This window comes from Cetorhinus maximus, unplaced genomic scaffold (genome assembly GCF_964194155.1).
Source record: "Cetorhinus maximus unplaced genomic scaffold, sCetMax3.hap1.1 HAP1_SCAFFOLD_667, whole genome shotgun sequence".
Lineage (NCBI taxonomy): Eukaryota > Metazoa > Chordata > Chondrichthyes > Lamniformes > Cetorhinidae > Cetorhinus > Cetorhinus maximus.
Window position 1 is genome coordinate 80,097 of NW_027596609.1, and position 21,090 is coordinate 101,186.

The window sequence follows — 21,090 nt, forward strand, 5'->3', positions numbered from 1 at the left end:
CCCTCAGTTCAAAGCTCTGAGTCTTGCCACACCCTGTTGTGGATGGAGGTGAGGTGGACTAAACAAAGAAGTGCGAGAGGGTAGCTCCATGAACATCCCCATTTCCAATGCTGGGGGAGCCCAGCACATCAGTGCAAAAGACCAGGCTGAAGCATTTGCAACCATCTTCAGCTAGAAGTGCCAAGTGGATGATCCATCTTTGCCTCCTCTGGAGGTCCCCTGCATCACAGGTGCCAGTCTTCAGCCAATTCGATTCACTCCACGTGTTATCAAGAAACGGTTAAGCACACTGAATACTGCAAAGGCTATGGGCCCTGACAATATTCTAGCAATAGTACTGAAGACTTGTGCTCCAGAACTGGCTGTGCCCCTAGCCAAGCTGTTCCAGTACAGCTACAACACTGGCATTTACTCAGCAATGTGGAAAATTGCCCAGGTATGTCCTGTCCACAAAAAGCAGGACAAATCCAACCCGGCCAATTACCGCCCCATCAGTCTACTCTCCATCATCAGATGGAAGGTGTTGTCAATACACCGCAGTTCCACCATGGCTATTTGGCTCATGACCTCATTACAGCCTTAGTCCAAATGTGGACAAAAGAGTTGAATTGAAGAGGTGAGAGTGACTGCCTTTGACATCAAGGCAACATTTGACTGAGTGTGACATCAAGGAGCCCTAGCAAAACTGGGAGTCAATGGGAATGGAGGAGGGGGTGGAACTCTCCACTGGTGGGAATCAAATCTAGCGCAAAGGAAGATGGTTGCTGGAGGTTAACCATCTCAGTCACAGGACATCACTGCAGGATTTCCTCAGGGTAGTGTCCTAGGCCCAATAATCACTTGCTTTATCAATGACCGTCCCTGCGTCATAAGGTCAGAAGTGGTTCACTGTGCAATGTTCAGCACCATTCAGATCCTGAAGTAGTCTGTCCCCATATGCAACAAGACCTGGACAATATTCAGTCTTAGGCTAAGTGGCAACTAACATTCATGCCACATAAGTGCCAGGCTGTTATAATCTCCGATATGAGAGAATCTAACCATCTCCCCATGATATTCAAGACATTACCATTGCTGAATCCCCCACTATCAACATCCTAGAGGTCGTCTATTTGTCATGCCGCAACACCTTCCCTTGCCAGTATTCCATGCAGGCTCTCAAAATCTGGGTGACATGGAGTTGGGTGTACTGTTGTAAAATTCACAGGCTGCACAAAACCTGACAGGGGCCCCAAGGTGAATGCTTCTTTTGTCCCTCCCATCCTGGGGGTTACCATTGACCAAAAACTGAACTGGACTAGCCATATAAATACCGTGGCTACAAGAGCAGGTCAGAGCCTAGGAATCGTGAGACGAGTAACTCACCTCCTGACTCTCCAAGACCTGTCCACCATCATCTACAAAGCACAAGTCAGGAGTGTGATGGAATACCCTCCACTTGCCTGGATGAGTGCAGCTCCAACAGCACTCAAGAAGTTTGACATCATCCAGGACAAAGCAGCCAACTTGATCAGTACCCAATTCAGCACTTAACATTCACTCCCTCCAACACTGACGCACAGTAGCAGCAGTGTGTACCATCTACAAGATGCTCTGCAGCAACTCACCAAGGCTCTTTCGACAGAAACTTCCAATCCCACTACTTCTACCACCCAGAAGGACAAAGGCAGCAGACACACGGGAACACTAGAGTGCTTCTTTGGGCTACATTAGTGTGCTTCGGTTAGAGTTTGGTGAGAGAGGGACTTCTAAGTGTTAATTTCTATGTAAAGCCTAATCTTTCTTTAATTTAGCAACTAACTAAAAGTTGCTTTTTGAGTTGGGAGAAGATGAGTTTTAGTCCAGCTTTAAAATGGGTTATACAGGCTCTGCTTGCAGCTGCAGCTAGTAAATTAGTTAACTGGCTTAAACAGGTTTTCAGAAGCTAGATTCCAACAGCACAAAAGGAAGCCATCTACAGTGCTGCTTTTGGGCTGCATTAGACTGCTTCAGTTGGAGTTTGGTGAGAGAGGGAGTTCAGTGAAGAGGGAAGGAGGTGATCCTTTCATTTCCTACCTTTTGTCAGTAAGAAGAGCGGTGGTATTGCTAAGTATTTCTACTGTCCATACTTCCTATAGTTTAGAGAATATTAAAAGTAAAGGGAGTAATTTAAGGGTAAGTCATGGCTGGGCAGCTCAGCCAAGTGGAATACTGCTCCTGTGCGATGTGGGAAGTCAGGGACACTTCAAGTGTCCAGGGCGACCATGTGTGCAGGAAGTCTCTCCAGCTGCGGCTCCTCGAAATCCACATTTCGGAGCTGGAGCTGCGCCTGAAGTCACTGTGGAGCATCAGCAAAGATGAGATATTCATGGATAAGCACGTACAGTGAGGTGGCCACACCGCAGGAAAAGAGTACACAGGCAGAAAGGGAATGGGTGACCGCCAGACAGAGTAAAAGCACTAGGCAGGTCGTGCAGGAGTCCCCTGGGTCCAGCTCCCTCTTCAAAAGATTTTCCGTTTTGATCCTGACCACATTGATTTTCTAAATATCCTGCTATAACCTCCTTAAGAATGGATTCTAGCAATTTCCCTATGACAGATGTTAGGCTAACTGGCCTGTAGTTTCCTGCTTTCTGTCTCCTTCCTTGAATAAAGGTGTAACATTAACTATTTTCCAGTCCACTGGGACCCTTCCAGAATCTGAGGAATTTTGGAAGATTATAACCAATGCGTCCACTATCTCTGCAGCCACTTCTTTTAAGACCCCAGGATGCAGCCCATCTGGTCCTAGAGACTTGTCAGCCTTTAAGTCTAACCGTTTTCCAAGCTCCATTTCCCTGGTAATGGTGATTGTTTTACCTTTCTCCCTCCTATTCACCCCTTGATTATCAAGTATCTTTGGGATGTTTTCTAAGTCTTGTACAGTGAAGACAGAAACAATTTCTGCCATTTCCTTGTTTTCCATTATCAATTCCCCTGACACTCTCTCCAGAGGACGAAACTAGCTTTAGTTACTCTTTTCCTATTTAAATACTTGTAGAAACTCTTACAATCTGCTTTTATTTTATTAGCTAGCTTTCTCTCATACTCTACTTTCTCCCTTTTTGTTATTATTTTAGTCATTCTTTGCTGGTTCTTAAAATCTGCCCACTCTTCTGACCCACCACTAATCTTTGCAGATTTGTACGATGTTTCATTCAATTTGATACAATCCTTAACTTCTTTATTTAGCCACAGACGATGCATCCTTCTCAAAGAGTCCTTCCTTCTCAATGAGATAAATCGTTGTTGAGTTATTCGTTATCTCCTAATATCATTGTTTAATATCATTGTAACTGATTGCATTAGCTTTTTCCAGCAGCTATTTGATGGTAATAAACCATTTGATTGTTCTAACATCTCAGTCATGAAATATATTGAATCAGTCTTTCCAGAGGAAACTCCTTTGAAAAAGCTGCAATTATTTGGTGCTGCTATTGTGTTGTTTTCTCTTGGTCATGCAACTGCTTATTTCCTTAGGTGCATTGTATTAGCACTGAATTCACGACGAGGAAACATGGAGGAGAAAAAGGTGTACCTTTTCGAATTCAAATTGATACATTCAAAGAAAATGAAAATGGTGATTATACAGAGCATCTACATTCAGCTAGCTGCCAAATCAAAGTGTTCAAGGTATGGAGAAAAGGCTGGTTATCTATTTTGAATGACCGTTACTTCAGCGCTTGGTGTCAGACATGTGACTCTGGTTGCTTCCTAATCTTCTAAAATTAATCATCTTTCTACTGCTTAAGATTTATGCCTCATAGGTGGCTATTATATTTTCTGCAATTTTGTATAATGTATTTAGCACCTTAAAGCTGAACAAAATGACACAAGCAGTGTAATTCCTTTTGAATTTCGGCGCACACTCTTAAGCAGCAGATGTACACCTCTTGCCAGAACACTTTGAACTTGAAAATGCCTCTAGTTTTGTTATTTAACTTGCTATCTTTCCTCCAAGTTAAAATTAGCTCACAAATGAGAGCCAGAAGAACAGGCATATTGCTGGAGACTGGGTTCTGCCCTCTTGGCTTCGGTGTTTGCGATGTCCTGACTGGTACAAGATCCAGTCCTCCCTTCGTACATTGCCTGATTAGCCAATCTACATACGGTATCAAGTGCATTGGCTGGCTGATTGACTGTGAGGGCATCACAGAAGAGCTTAGTCTTGTCCTCACAGCCTTTTGGCATTTATCAGTACTGGACATCTTAGAAACATAGAAAATAGGAGCAGGAATAGGTCATTCAGCCCTTCGAGCCTGCTCCGCCATTCAGTATGATCATGACTGATGCTCTATCTCAAAGCCGTACTCTCACTCTCTCCCCATACCCCTTGATGCCTTGAGTCTAGAAATCTATTTCCTCTTTAAATATATTCAGCGTCTTGGCCTCCACAGCCTCCTGTGGTAGAGAATTCCACAGGTTCACTACCCTCTGAGTGAAGAAGTTTCTCCTCATCTCAGTCCTAAATGGCCTACCCCATATCCTGAGACTGTGACCCCTTGTTCTAGACCCCCTCAACCAGAGGAAACATCATCCAGTCTGTCCAGCCCTGTCAGAATTTTATACGTTTCAATGAGATTCCCCCCTCATTCTTCTAAACTCCAGTGAATACAGGCCTAATTGGCCCAATCTCTCCTCTCACAACAATCCCAGGAATCAGTCTGGTGAACCTTCGCTGCACTCCCTCTATGGCAAGTATATCCTTTCTTAGGTAAGGAGACCAAAACTGTACACAATGCTCCAGGTGTGGTCTCACCAAGGCCCTGTACAGCTGCAGTAAGAGATCCTTGCTCCTGCTCCTGTACTCTCTTCCCTGGACTCATCTTAGCTGATATTCTTCTGTATTCTCTCCTCAATCCTCAACCCCAACAAGATCTGAACACGACCAATTGTAGCACCAGTCATGGATCGTCACCCAACAGAAATCTTCAGGCCTCTATAACTCACTACTACACGGTGACCTTCATTTGCCCAGGAGAACCCAAATGGAAATCTACTAACGGACATTTCTTTAAATTATAATTAACGAAATACCTTGCACAATAGTTCTATTTTTGAAGCCTTGAATTCTAAGTTTAAATAAACTGATCTAAGTGGTAGTTAGGCTACCACTGGTGGAACACCAGTTGTGAACAGCTCCCAAAAATGGATATTCTCTTTTAGTAGAGCTTGGTAGCTGCAGACTCTTGACCGTTGAACCCGGTCTTCAGAGTAGCATAGCAGGACTCAATGACATATTGTTGCTTTGGGCTGCTTAGTTTTTGTCTTGCGTTAAGTAAATTTTTCTACAGAAACAAGCAATTATATAATGCAACCTGTGTTTAACCAGAATGAGTACAAGATCTCGTTAACATGGGCATTTTTCCTCATTCCTCGCAGAACCTGAGCAAACTATTTTTCTTCATCTGAGCTGATGGTCTCAAGGCCACTAGAAAGTTAGCAAATGTTCTAAAGGATATAGGATCTTGATTAGCTATCGAATTCTTCTAAATATCAAGACTGATGGCACTCAAAGGATCGGAGACCAAACCTACCAAGTTTTATAATAAAAGATTTTACAACGAAGTTGATTATGCATTGTGATTTGGAGACTGGCATATTTCTTTGAATGCGGTAACGTTCTGCAATCTTCAGTCTGTAGGGTTTAACACTTCAAAAGCATGAGACATAGATTAGTTACTGGTACCACCTCTCCCATATAAATAGAACGGTGCACTAAGGCGACCTGCTGCATTTTTGTCTTCGCTTTCAGTCTGGACAGATTGTAGAACTTGTCGTCTGACCTGGTCTGCAGGTAAACTCCTTCCATATGTGCAGGGAAGGCAAAGGTCAGGAGCATGGAGAAGAAGATACCAAACAAAGTCAGGGCTAGGACACAGCCCTGTTTCACTCCGTTCTTCACCCTGAAACTGTTGTAAGTACTGCTGTCAAAACAGTGCAGTATATGTTGTCATGGAAGGAGCATATGAGACTGAGGAGCTTTGGTGAACAGCCAATTTTCCCCAAAATCTTGCAGAGTCCTGCCCTGCTGATGGTGTGGAAAGCTATAGTGATACTTATGAAAGTAAGGTAAGGAGGTATATCCTGTTCCCTACACTTCTCCTGTAGCTGGCATAGGCAGAAGACCGTGTCCACTGGGAATCTGCCAGTACAGAAACTGCATTGTGCTTCTGGGTACACTTAGTCTGCAAGTAGATGGAGTCTTTTAAACATGACCCTAGCAGAGGCCTTCCCAGTGACACCAAGGAATGTGATGTCCCTGTCGTTGTTGCAACCTCTTCAGTCGTCTTTTTGCTTGTGTAATGTGCTGATTTGTGTCATGCATGTCCTGTGGAACAGATCCTATCTTCTGAGAGAGGAGGAGGTGGTTATGAAGGTGTGGCAGTGGATGGGGACTTTCCATGCTTCAGCGGTTTGGCTGGAATTCCACACTTGCCGGTGCCTTTGTTTGTTAAACAATCAATGACCTTTTTGAGCTCAAGTGATGAGGGTTCTTCATTTAACTTAAACCATGACAGGAAGCTGCAGAAAGAGTCAAACACAGACTGGGAGATGTCCACCTGACCGGAGTACAGCTCACAGTAGCCTTCAACCTAGTGGGACATCTGTTTACTTCTGTTGGTGAGTACTTCACCCCTCAACCCCCTTACTCTGATGCTGAGCTGGTCACTCACACAGAAACTCATCGACAAAGACTCATGGACTGTCTCTCCCATGTCTAACTTGTTCTCCTGACTGTGTCAAGTTAACTGTGGTCATGGGACAGGGTGTCACATCTCTGCCCCTGATCACACTAAGTAACATCCCGCTGGAAGTGGTTAGCAAATCCTGCGACCTTGGGTGTACGGTGACAGCCGATCTGTCCCTTGACGCAGAACTCGATACGGACGTAGGGAAAGCAGCCTCACCACCTTTGGCTAACTCTCAAAGGATGCATGGAGCAACATCAAGCTGAGAATTGGGGCCAAGATTCTGGATTTTTGGGCCTGTTTTCTCAGCATCTTGTTTGACTGTCAAACATGGACGACTTACAGCTGTCAAGAAAGGAAGCTCAACAACTTTCCTCTTTGCTGTTTGTAGTGCATTCTGTGCACCTCATGGGAGGATAAAAATCATGAATGTGGCTGTCCTCTCAAAGGCAAAGCTCCCAAGTATGTCGACACTCATCAAACAGAGGTGGATTTCACTGGCTTGAGCCTGTTCGCAGGATGGAAGGCAAGACATACCTAAGAATTTTCTGTATGGAGAAGTTGCTGGAGCCAGGCGGCTAATAGGACTCCCAAAGCTCTGCTTCAAGGATGCTTGCAAGTGTGACATGAAGGTCCTAAACGTCAATTCTTGCACCTGGGAACAAAGGAAAATCACAACATCAACTGTGGGCCAGCGTGCACCACTATGTCTATCAGTGGCTACAGCAGCTTGGCAACCAGTGCCAACAACCAAAAATGTCAACTCACAATGACACTTGATAACCACTTCATATGCGGCACTTGTGGCAAAACCTGCCTTTCACAGACTGGTCTCTTCAGCGTCGTGTGAAGTGCACCATATGAAGCTACCCCCTCCCCAATGAATTTGATTTGCTGTATGTCCACCATCTTACGCAGGCAGAAGGATGCTGCCGGCAACTGTAAGGCATGAGACCTACTTAAAGTAAATTAACTTGCTCCCTAATCAACATTTCTGCTCCTTCTACTCAATTTCCCCGTCCCCCAATAATCACCTGTTTGCAATATGAGTAGGGTGCTGTAGAATGTCTAAAGTCAGTGACCACGAACTTGCTGCAGCAGTATATGGTATTTGGTGTCCAGGAACCAGTTTCTTATGCAGCATTTTCAAAATGGCCACTGTCTAATTGTTGTGACTTGTTACCATAACAGATGATACTGATTTTAAAAGTGCACCCTTTTAAATTGATTGCTCACGTTTCAGCAGTAGTTGCCAATTCTGATGTGAAAACATATCTTCAAAAGCAGTTCAAAACCAAACCCTGTGTTCTAATGCTAGGTTGTTGTCTGAGGGTGTATGGGGGATTGCAATCATGACTGCATTTTTTTTAAAAATGCCCAGTTCTACATAAGTGATTACTATGGTGCACTATGATACTGAATTAAGCTGTGAAGCTGTGCTAGAAACCAATATGCACCTTGCTTGCTCAAGGTGCAACTATCATTTTTGGGGGGTACACATTTCTTTTGAGGCCGTTCTCCTCTTTTCCTCTTTCTCCTGTTTTCTCCCCCACCCCTGCCTCACTAATACCCCACAAATCCTGCCACCTCGAGCCATCCATTCACTCCACATTCTGTGCTGTAGATACTGTGTATTGGGCCATTTGGCCCAACAAAATCATGCTGGTGTTTATGCTCCACACAAGCCACTTTACCTGAGAAGTGTGGCTGGGGGCATTCTCCCTTCTTTCTTCCCCCCTTCAACCCCACATAGGACTACTTGCTCTTTGGTCAGTACTGTTCTCCTCTTCATCCTCTCTCACTCCGCCTGGTTCAATGCCTGTTCTTGCCTGACTTCCCCTGCGCCCTGGAGTACACTGTTCAGATCAATGGTTTCTTGCTGCATGCTGATGACAATTCTGTACATGGTGTAGTTCTCAGGACTGATGAATTCAAAATGAAGTAAGAGATGCACATAATGAGCAATCCAAAAAGAAGAAAAAGGCAACTACTGTCCTGGCCTTTAGTGCTTTTTGTTGTACTTCACCAAACTTGTTGAACCAAAGATTTTAATTTTTATTGCACTCAATATCTGGCATAGATCCAAAGGCACCATTGGACTATTAATAGTTCTTCATAGCAATCTTGTATTTTTAAGGTTTAAGCCAGACTGTCATGGTACACTGGTTTTATAGCTTACAATCACATTAGTCACATTTACCCTCTGTAATGAGGTTTAAAATTAGATTAAAATGTTTCCCTGATGGAGTAGCTGTTTTGCTTTGTCAGGACTTTGAACCTGGTGCTCAGCACCAAATGTTCAAGTATTTTCAGCTGCACCATGTGGCGCTGTTCACAGTTAGCAAAGGAAACGGTGTATCTTTCTTTTTAACTAATTTTTTTAAGAGGCTGAGCGGGTTTACAGTGTCATCTGTGGAGCAAGTGAAAAAGTAAAAGGGAGTTTTTGTAATATTGTTTTAAGGTAGCAACGCCACTCTGTGAAGGAATTAAGGGTATTCTGGTGTTACCTCAAGGAATTTATATATGCTAGTAAATTTCCTATGGAGTTTCCGACTGTACTTAAGAGTAGGGCCAAGGTGAAGATTGGAGCTCTATTCAAAAATGAAAGGGGAAAAGTTGAAGGAAGAAAATGTAAATGTATTTTTAAAACAGTGTTCAAAAAATGGTTCCAAAACTTGAAAACTTGCAGAGACTGGGGCAGAATGGAGGAACTTCCTAGGTGTCGGTACTAAAACCTAAACTGCTGGGTGAAGCACAGAAGAGCTGCCACAGTGCCACCTACTAGATGGAAGCCAGAATCATGACAACCCATTGTTCACTGAGGTGGATAGGGATCTTTGGTTATAAATGTTGACGTAAAACTATTAATCAAAATTTCTGACGGAGTCAAGTTTTTGAGATGGGTAATGCATGAGTTTTAATATAGACTAGTTGATCTCCCTGGATGTTCCACACAGTCCAAACCAAGTGTATTCTTCAGATGAAACAGAGTTAAAGGGCAGAGGAAAATTTGACTGGGGCATGCAGATGTAACTCGGTCCAAATTTGGAAATCATATATTCCATCCATTCACGTTTTCCAATATAAAGTCTTGTGCTTTTAGTTTTAATGGAAACTCCAATGTCAAGTTGTCATGCTGTATTTGCACCCTTGCACCAGTAAGATTCTTAAGATATGCAGATTAGCTGAGACCAGTTAAATATCGTGGTATTGCTCCATTGAGTTAGAGAATATGTTTAATAATGTGAACCCTGAAAATTCCAACAAAAAAATCACACAAACTGCCAGCACATGCCAGAGATGCTACCTTCCACCCTCCTTCCAAGTACTCCACTGGGTTGCTTTCTATTTCACTCCAACAACATGATCTGCCAGTTTATCCGTCACCTCCATATGTTACATGAGCTGAATGCGTTGGTAATTCGTCACATTTGTGAGCTGTTTTAGCATTGATCTTCTTTCCACCGGCCCCTATTCCTTTAACTCTTTCTGCCTCTCTGGGATGAAATGTGTGCCCTCTATAGAAGGGCTCTGTTGGGAGGAAAGTGATTCTGGGGAAGATCTCAATGTTAGCACTTTGCAACTGTTATGCTATTCAGAAGCCTGTTCTGCTGCCACCTTTTGTGATTGGTGGCAACAGGAGGAACCTGCTCTAATAAATTGCCCCCTGTCCTGTTCCTTCCTCCCTCCCCCGCACCCTCCAAACTCCGCTACCCCCTTCTTTGAGTAATATATCCACCGCCTAAGTTGCCTGTTGTAAAGCCACTTGTGTATGTTTTGTAGCATCTGGCAGTGGTGCCTTGGCGACCATATCAGAATCAGTGTACTGATGTTAGGAAGTCTCGCTAAGTGATTAATAGTGAAAGGCTAAATGGCCTACTCCTCCTAAGTCCTGTTGTTGCTACTGGTAACAGCCCTCCAAGCGTATTCCTGCCATGTTGCTGTCTGATTTTAGGAGGCCAGAATTGGAAACGGTGAATTTTCACTTCAGAGGTGGCACTGAAATTATGATACAACAAAATAATCCCTTAATTTATAAAGTGCCTTGAAAACGTGCTGACTTTTTCTACAGAAAACTTTTGTCATAGGGGGGAGATGGTGGCGTAGTGGTAATGTCACTGGACTAGTAACCCAGAAGCCCAGGCTAATGCTGTGGTGACATGGGTTCAAATCTCACCATGTCAGCTGGTGGAATTTCAATTCAATTAATAAAATCTGGAATTGAAAGCTAGTCTCAGTAATGGCGACCATGAACCATTGTGATTGTCATAAAAACTCATTTGGTTTACTAATGCCCTTTAGGGAAGGAAGTCCTTACCCAGTCTGGCCTACATTTGACTCTAAAATGGCTTAGCAAGCCGCTCATTTGTATCAAACCGCGATGAAGTCAATAAGGAATGAAACCGGACGGACCACCTGGCATCGACTTAAGCACCAGGAACGACAATGGCAAACTAGGCCCTATCAACCCTGCACAGTCCTCCTCACTAACATCTGGGGGCTAGTGCCAAAATTGGGAAAGCTGCCTCACAGACTAGTTAAGCAACATCCTGACATAGTCATCCTCACGGAATCATACCTTACAGATAATGTCCCAGAGACCCCCATCGCCATCCCGCCGGCAGGACAGGCCCAGCAGAGGTGGCAGCACAGTGGTATACAGTCGGGAGGGAGTTGCCCTGGGAGTCCTCAACATTGACTCCACACCAAGGCATCATGTCAAACATGGACAAGGAAACCTCCTGCTGATTACCACGTACTGCCCTCCCTCAGCTGATGAATCAGTATTCCTGCATGTTGAACACCACTCAGAAGAAGCACCGAGGGTGAATGTATTCTGGGTGGGGGACTTCAATGCCCATCACCAAGAGTGGCTCGGTAGCACCACTGCAGACCGAGCTGGCTGAATCCTAAAAGACATAGCTGCTAGACTGGGTCTGGCAGGTGGTGAGGGAACCAACAAGAGGGAAAAACATAGTTGACCTCATCCTCACCAACCTGCCTGCCACAGATGCATCTGTGCATGACAATATCAGTAGGAGTGACCACCGCACAGTCCTTGTGGAGACGAAGTCCTGTCTTCACATTGAGGATACCCTCCATCGTGTTGTGTGGCACTACCACTGTGCTAAATGGGATAGATTTCAAATAGACCTAGTAACTCTATACTTGGCATCCATGAGATGCTGTGGGCTATCAGCAGCAGCAGAATTGTACTCAACCACAATCTGTAACCTCATGGCCCAGCATATTCCCCACTCTACCATTACCACCAAGCCAGGGGATCAACCCTGGTTCAATGAAGAGTGAAGGAGGGCATGCCAAGAGCAACACCTCATACCTAAAAATGAGATGTCAGCCTGGCGAAACTAAAACACAAGACTATTTGTATGTCAAGCAGCGAAAGCAGTATGCGAAAGACAAAGCTAAGCGATCCCACAACCAATGGGTCAGATCTAAGCTCTGCAGTATGCAGTCATAAATGGTGGTGGACAATGAAATAACTAACTGGTGGAAGAGGAGGAAACTCCACAAATATCCCCATCCTTCATTAGGAAGGGGACCAATATATCAGTGCAGAAGACGAGGCTGAAGCATTTGCAACAATCTTCAGCCACAAGTGCAGGGTGAGTGATTCATCTCAGCCTCCTCCGGAGGTCCCCAGCATCACAGATGCCAGTCTTCAGCCATGTGATATCAAACAGCTGAAGGTACTGGATACTACAAAGGCTATGGGCCCTGACAATATTCTGGCAATAGTACTGAAGACTTGTGCTCCAGAACTTGCCTTGCCCCTAGCCAAGCTGATCCAGTACAGCTACAACACTGGCATCTACCCGGCGCTGTGGAAAATTGCCCAGGTATGTCCTGTCCACAAAAAGCAGGACAAATCCAACCCGGCCAATTACCGCCCCATCAGTTTACTCTCCATCATCAGTAAAGTGATGAACGAGGTTGTCGTCAGTGCTATCAAGTGACACTTACACAGCAATAACCTGCTCACTGACTCTCAGGATAGGTTTCGCCAGAGCCACTCAGCTCCTGATCTCATTGCAGCCTTGATCCAAGTATGGACAAAAGAGCTGAACTCAACTGACATCAAGGCAGCATTTGGCAGAGTGTGGCATTAAGGAGAGACCCAGCAAAACTGGAGTCAATGGGAATCGGTGGGAAAACTCTCCGCTGGTTGGAGTTATACCTAGCAAAAAGGAAGATGATTGTTGGAGGTCAGTCATCTCAGCTCCAGGACATCACTGCAGGAGTTCCTCAGGGTAGTGTCCTAGGCCCAACCATCTTAAACTGCACCTTCCTTTCACCATGAGATCAGAAGTGGGGATGTTCACTGATGATTACACAATGTTCAACACCATTGGCGACTCCTCAGATACTGAAGCAGTCCATGTCCAAATGCAGCAAGACCTGGACAGTATCCAGGCTTGGGCTGACAAGTGGCAAGTAACATTTGCGCAGCACAAGCACCAGGCAATGACCATCTCCAACAAGAGAGAATCTAACCATCACCCCATGACATGCAATGGCAATGCCATTGCCGAATCCCCCACTATCAACATCCTGGGGGTTACCATTGACCAGAAACTGAACTGGACCAGCCATATAAATACAGTGGCTACAAGAGCAGGTCAGAAGCTAGGAATCCTGTGTTGGGTAACTCACCTTCTGACCCCCTAAAGCCTGTCCATCATTTACAACGCACAAGTCAGGAGTGTGATGGAATACTCCCCACTTGCCTGGATGAGTGCAGCTCCCACAACACTCAAGAAGCTTGGCACAGCCCAGGACAAAGCTTGATTGGCACCACATCACAAACATTCACTCCCTCCACCACCGACGCACAGTAGTAGCAGTGTACAGGAACTCGCCAAGGCTCCTTCGACAGCACCTTCCAAACCCACGACCACTACCATCTAGAAGGACAAGGGCAGCAGATAGATGGGAACACCACCACCTGGAAGTTCCTCCCCAAGCCACTCACCATCCTGACTTGGAAATATATCACCGTTCCTTCACTGTTGCTGGGTCAAAATCCTGAAACTCCCTTACTAACAGCATTGTGGGTGTACCTACACCACACGGACTGCAGCAGTTCAAGAAGACAGCTCAGCACCACCTTCTCAAGGGGCAATTAGGGGTGGGCAATAAATGCTGGCCCAGCCAGCGAAGCCCACATCGCATGAAAAAATTAATCAAAGAAGGAAAAGAATGTATGTCATGGTATGTATCAGGAGTGCTGATATTATCAGGATTTTAAAAACTCCATGAATGAGTGGGCTTGGGCTGCCTGCTGGGCGCAAGCCTATGTAGTGGGCATCAGCACCTGTTATAAATATGCCTAATTTGTGCCCCCATGTTAAATCCAAATTATCAATATTTCATTCTCCTTGCAAATCTTTTTTTAAAATGGATGTTTAGAACCATTATCAACCAAAAGATAATTATGCATTTAAAAACGGAGCCGGTTGGTAGTCAGCTACATTGCTAGTGGAGGTTGAACTAGTATATATAGATGAGAAAAAGAAGCTTGTTCTTTTGCCCAAGTGTTCGAACCTTGATATTGGTGGTTCTTTAGAACCGTGGTCGTCTTTGGAGGTGTCTGTCAAATGATCTTTGAATATGGAGTATCGGCTAACCAAGTGTACCTCGGGTTGAGGATCTTTACCCCAAGTGGGAGTGTTGGCCTGTTTGTGGAAGGCAGGGTGGTATTTCTTTTTAGAACACGTATAATGGTGTGAGTGTGATCCATAGGCGGTAGCTGTTAGAATTTTTTTGTTACTGGAATGTGATTGGGGAGATCATCAAAATTTGGGAGTGAGTTTGCATGATAAGGTGACTAAAGATTTTAGAAAATAACCAATTTGTAGCAAAACATGCAAACGCATAACCTGTGAAGAAACAAGAGGTTGGTTACATTGTGACTGACTTAATGTACATACATTGAGGGGGGCTGATTTTCTTATGTACGGTTCCATAGGAGCTGATAGTCCTCGAGTGTATTGATCAGTGGCTGTGGGAGCAGGGAAGGGTCATCCTAGCTGAGCCTGATCATGCCATCGCTTAAGGTTCATAATTGTGTTATGCACCATGTGTCTTGTGGGGTGGTGGTGGGGAGGGGGGTGGCATTGATTTCGTGACCAACTGAGTCAAATTTTGTTTTCATTCTATAGCGTTCTGAAATTTCTATTATGTTTTAGGATTGAATTCCACATCTGTTCTCTTTCCTGTTAAGCCTATAATTCAGCCAATTCTTGTATTTATGTGTCTTTTTTCTATAAACTCACAGGCTTCCTTTAGTGTTGCTCCTGAGTGAAATGATACTTCTCTATTTCCCTACAATGTATGTGGGTAAAGTATTACAGGAGCTTGTAGGAAAGGCCAGATTTGAAGGCAAGGTGGGCAGTAAAAAAATGGAAAATTCTAATTTGTGGCAATCAGCTAAGTGTGGGGAATGGCAAACAGCCGTTTGTAGCTGCGTGAGGGAAAACGTCCACTTTGAAAGACTTGTGCTATGAAATCAAGGGAAAATCACTTTTTTCAAAGGCCAACATTTAAAATCTAAGCAAGGGCTATTAGTGATGGTGGGTACAAGTTATAAATTAAAGGGAGCACTGAGTATTTAAAAATCTGGAAATAAAAGTCATCTGTTTTTTATTAAATAAAGAAAAAGTAACCATGAAGCTGTCGGATTGTTGTAAAAACCCCAGCTAGTGTAGGGAAGGAAACCTGGCCTTTGTTAATCCAGTTCCGCACCAATGTATTTCCCTCCAAAGTGGCCTAACATTAAACTCATGACCCCTAGGGGTGGGCAATAAATGCTGACCTTGCCAGCTGTGCCCACATGCTGAGAATTAATATTGTTTAATTACCTTGCGCAGACTCCACACATCAGCAAACAATTGGGATTTTCCTCTCTAAAGCAGATGTAAAAGAATTTTTATGTGAACAGTACAGTGGAACCGTATACACCTTAATGTTACTGATAGATGCTGGAAAATTGTGCACCCTACACATGATGACTGCAGGAACTGCCTGTCACTGCTCTAGGTAAAAATATCCAGTTTCAGCACAGGCTTTTGGGAGAGGATGAAGATACTTGGACATAAAAGGCAACTTTATGCTCAGTCATGTTGTGAAATATGCAGTTTTAAATGTGTTATGCCTTATTTTTGGGCAATAAACTTCAGTTACATCGGTGCAGTATTTTTAAAAAACATGTGTGATTGAGCTGCTTCACTTTTCTCCCCTTTATTATTGAGTTTTCCAGGTTGGTGTTTTTTATAATTTTAATCATTTCTTGTTGACCGTTATCTGGTTGCTTTAATCACATGACTTGTATGTTTCCTGCATCTTGAGCTATGATTTGCTGCTGTTTTAGTAGTGACAAGAAGCACCAAGTATGATTTTAAAAAACATTTAGTATGCATCAACATTAGGGCTCTAGCTATGTATTAAATATTGTGCACACATTAGCTAGTGATCAGAAAATGGCATCCCAGCTGACTTGCTTTTATTATTGTGCCCTGCTAATTATAATAGCCCAACTGCTGAAGTTAATTACCTCAGTATAAATCAAGGATTAATTGCAACTTGCTAGTCTGTGGGGCAGAGTACTACGTCAAATGGTGCTTTTGCCAACTAGACCATTATCACAACTCGACAAATGATTTGTTTTACTTTCTAAAACTGCCATCAGAACTCTTCTCTCGCTTTTGGCTGCACCATAACATATAAAAGGCCCTGGTGACTGGGCATGGGTCCTGTTGGAAGAAACGTATCGAGTAGAAATGGAGATAAAACTGAGACTCATATGGTGCCACCAGACTTTCAATTTTGGAAACACATTTTTAAAATATTAGCGCCTACATTGGTTGTAATACTGATTTTTGTCTCTTGTGTACTTGGTCTTCTGTTCTTGACTGGTTATCAAGGAAGAAGACCTCCTTTTCTATTTCACATCTGCTGTGCATCCATCAGCAGGGCAGCAGTACAGACAACAACCATGGACCTATTCATGTCTTATCTCTGGCTATCTCCTCTCTCTAATTGAATGTGTGCACTGCTTTCAGGAATGAAGTGTTGGTGCCAAATCCCCCCTCTCAGTATACAGAAAAGAGAGTGAGAGTAGGTTGTGTATTCTGTGAATTTGGGGCATTCATAAATTATTCAATATGGGAAGTAGCTTTTTTTTGCTTTGTATTGACATTTGTTCCCTTTTGAATCCACTTGGTTCACTTTGTACTCCCAACTGTGGATGACCCCTAATTTATTTTGGTCTTTTCTCTATTTTAAGATAATTGGACATAATGGTGATAGAATAGCGATTGTCCTGTTGGGAAATGAAGTCTGTTGTGCTTCCCAGCTCCAAATCCTAAAGTAGGAAAGTAGTATTTTTTCTTAGTTTCTCCAAATGTATAGTTGAATACTTGAGCCTGTATTATAGACAATGGGTGACAGCATTGTGTCTTCTCTCTTGTGCTGGGCTTTTCATTGTTGTATGATTTGTTTGCAGCCAAAAGGCGCTGATAGAAAACAGAAAACAGATAGGGAAAAGATGGAAAAACGAACTCCTCAGGAGAAGGAAAAGTATCAGCCTTCTTATGATACAACTATTCTTACAGAGGTAAGACTGCACTTGTTTTTTTAAGTCTGCTAGATTTGTCTTTTGGTAAGCATGTGTAATGTTTTGATGTAAACTATTAAAGTTTATTGGAGTGCAGGGAAAGAGGAAAGAAGCCCAATTGGCTTACTGATACTTCATATTGGCCTCTGTTTCGGTCCATTCTGCGGGGGTGGGTGATGTAGAAAGTATTCCACAACTTATTCTTGAAGTGATTTGCAGCATTCATCATAAACTGAAATGAAGTAGCTAAGGGATCAATTGTGATTAAAATGTGTAAACATCAGTGGAGAATAGACTGGGAAAGCTGTGTAGCAACCAGATGGGATCTCTACTTATACTTTAGATGAGCACAGTATATAGTTTTGCATAATTTAGAGAAGTTGTCATCACATTATGATTTATAACTTTCTAACTGACTTTTTGCCCTATCCAGTGTTCTCCATGGCCAGACATCTCCTATGTTAACAATACGGCATCTCCTGGATTTAGCAGTTCGCAGGGCAGCTTTACCATTGCTGAAGGGTGGGTCTTATCATTGCTATATTGTTGTTCCCATAAGTTACAGCATTTAAAAGCTTATTGTTAATAGAAATTATTGATCTAATTTCAGAAATGGATCGCCTCACCATCAGCCTGACCCAGTTCCTGCAACCACTGATGTAAGTGGCTTTTTCCAGCATTATTCATAAACCTATCCTGGTCAATACAGTAGCATTAAGATATTGTGTCTGATAGAATCATAGAAGCTTAGAGCAGAGGAGGAGGACTGTAGTGGCTCTTCAAAAGAGCAGTTGTGCTTATTCCCATATCCCTACTTTTTGTCTAAAGCCCTATCAGTTCATTTCAAGTACCTGGCCATCTCCCTTTTAAAATTATTTATGGAATCCACATTGTAATGAGAAATGATCTTGGCTCAGAAGGTCAAGATGTAGAATCAAAGATAAAAGCAAAATACTGTGGATGCTGGAAATCTAAAACAAAAACAAAATACTGGAAAAACTCAGCAGGTCTAACAGCATCTGTGGAGAGAAAGACAGAGTTAGCATTTTGAGTCTGTATGACTCTTCAGAGCTAAGGAGAAGTAAAAATGTGATGAAATGTATACTGTTTAAGGGGGGTGGAGCAGGTGAAGCTGGATAGAAGTCCAGCGATAGGTGGAGGTAAAGGAGAGATTGAGAAAGATGTCACGAACAAAAGGAAAAAGGGGTGTTAATAGTAGTGGTACTGGCTAAAGGAGGTTTTGGTGGTGGCATTAAGGCAAGAAAGCGGAATGTGATAATAGGCCATCTTTCACTTTGTTCATGTTGTTATTTTCAGAGTGCTTACCCTTGTCCTGCCATTATCACATTCTGCTTTCTTACCTTAATGTCACCATCAGCACCTCCTTTAGCCAGTCCCACTACCATTAACAGCTTTTTGTTCATGACATCTTTGTCAATCTTTCCTTTGCCTCTACCTATCGCTGGCCTTCTATCCAGCTTCACCTGCTCCACCCCAGTTAAACAGTATACATTTTTTAACTTCTCTTTAGCTGTGAAGAAGAGTCATACGGACTTGAAACGTTTACTTTGTTTTCCTCTCCACAGATGCTGTTAGACTCCTGAGTTTTTCCAGCATTTTCTGAAGGTGTAGAATCAGTTTGGGTGGAGCTAAGTGATAGCAAAGGAAAGAGGTCACTGGTGGGGAGTAGTTTATAGGTATCCTGACAGTAGCTATGTTGAAGGACAGCGTATAAATCAAGAAATAATGGGCTTTTAAGAAAGATACTGCAATAATCATGGCAGGTTTGTTAATATTCGCATAGATTGGCCAAGTCAAATTGGCCAAACTAACCTGGAGAATGAGTTCATGGAGGGTTTTCAGAACAAGCTCTTAGAACAATATGTTCTGGAACGAACCAGGGAGCAGGCTATTTTAGACCTGGTAATGTGTTATCAGACAGGATTAATTAATGATCTCATAGTAGAGGATCCCCTAGGCAAGAGTGATCATACAAGATAGAATTTCATATTCATTTTAAGGGTGATGGAACAGGCTATATTAGACCTGGTGATGTGTAATGAGACAGGATGATCTCATAATAAAGGGTCATCTAAGCAAGAGTGATTGTAGCATGATGAATTTCACATTCTGTTTGAGGGTGAGAAACCTGGGTTCAAAACTAGTGCCTTAAACAAAGGAAATAACTAAGGTATGAAGGCAGAGTTCACAGAATCACAGTGCAGAAGAGGCCCTTCGGCCCATCGAGTCTGCACCGACAGTTGGTTAAAGTGGACTGGGAAAATAGGTTAAAAAGTAAGATGGTAGCCAAGCAGTGGCAGACATTTAAGGAGATATTTAATACTCACAACAAAAATATATTCCATTGAGAAAGAGACTCTGAGGAGGATGTTGAGGATGTTATCAAATTGAAAGAAAAGGCATACAATGCTGCAAAAATTAATGTTAGGCCAGCAGATCGGGAAAATTGTAGAGACCAGCTAAGGATGGCTAAGAAAAATTGAGTAATTAGAAATGAGAGTAAACTAGCAAGAAATAAAATACAAGAGCTTCTTCAAGTATATAAAAAGGAAGAGAGCAGCTAAAGTACGTGCTGGTCCTTTGGAGGGTGAGACTGAGGAATTAATCATGGGAGACAAGGAAATGCCAGAGATTTTGAACAAGTATTTTGTATCTGTCTTCACAGTAGAAGACACAAAAAACATCCCAAGAATAGTAGAAAATGAAGGGGGAAAAGGGAGAGGGGAATTTAAAACTATCACAAACACTGGAAAAAAAGTACAAGGTATACTATTGGGACTAAAGTCTGACAAGTCCCCTTGACCAGATGGCCTGGATCCTAGAGCCTTAAAAGAAGTGGCTTCAGAGATAGTGGATGCATTGGTTGTAATCTTCCAAAATTCCCTAGATTCTGGAAAGGACGCAGCGGATTGGAAAACCGCAAATGTTTCCCACAAATGTCTATTCAAGAAAGGAGGGAGACAGAAAGCAGGAGCAGGCCAGTTAACCATCTGTCATTGGGGAGAATTCTGGAATCTGTTATTAAGGAAGTAGGAGCAGAACAATTAGAAAACAAAGATGTGATTGAGCAGAGCCAACATGGTTTAATGATAGGGAAATGACGTTTGATAAGTTCATTAGAGTTCTTTGTGGATGTAACAAGTACGGATGGATAAAGGGGAACCAATCGGTGCAGTGCATTTGGATTTCCAAAAGGCTTTCAATAAGAGCTTGTGGTGTTTGGGGTAATATATTATGGATAGAGGACTGGCTAACAGGAAACAGTGGGGGTGGGGGTGGAATAGGTCATTTTCAGGTTGAAATTGCAACTAATGGGCTGCCACAGGGATCAGTACAGGGGTCTCAACTATTCAACAAATTAATGATTTGGATGAAGGGACTGAGTGCATTATAGCTAAATTTGCTGACGATTCAAAAATAGGAAAACAAGTTGTGGGGAGAATACAAAGTTTGCCAAGGGATATAGATAGGTTAACCGTTATACAAAAATTTGACAGATGTATTATCATCTGGGAAAATAAGTTGCCCACTTTGGCGGGAAAAATAGGGAAACGGTATTATTAAAATGGAGAGAGAGTGCAGAATGCTGTGTACATAAATCACAAAGGATTAACATACAGGTACAGCAAGTGATTAGGAAGGGAAATGCAATGTTGGGGTTTATTACAAGGGGGATGGAGTATAAAAGTAGGGAGGTTTTGTTACAGCTGTACAGAGCATTGG

At 43.0% G+C, this 21,090-nt stretch overlaps 1 protein-coding gene across 1 annotated transcript in view; it reads left to right on the forward strand.

Annotated features, from left to right (window-relative positions):
* LOC144674471 (transcription factor CP2) overlaps nt 1-21,090 on the forward strand; it is a 145,780-nt gene that overhangs the window by 53,612 nt on the left and 71,078 nt on the right. The window contains exons 6-9 of the mRNA XM_078535807.1: nt 3,499-3,651; nt 17,236-17,346; nt 17,780-17,868; nt 17,957-18,005. Of these exons, the coding sequence (XP_078391933.1) occupies nt 3,499-3,651; nt 17,236-17,346; nt 17,780-17,868; nt 17,957-18,005 (402 nt within the window). The remainder of the gene's footprint in view (nt 1-3,498; nt 3,652-17,235; nt 17,347-17,779; nt 17,869-17,956; nt 18,006-21,090) is intronic.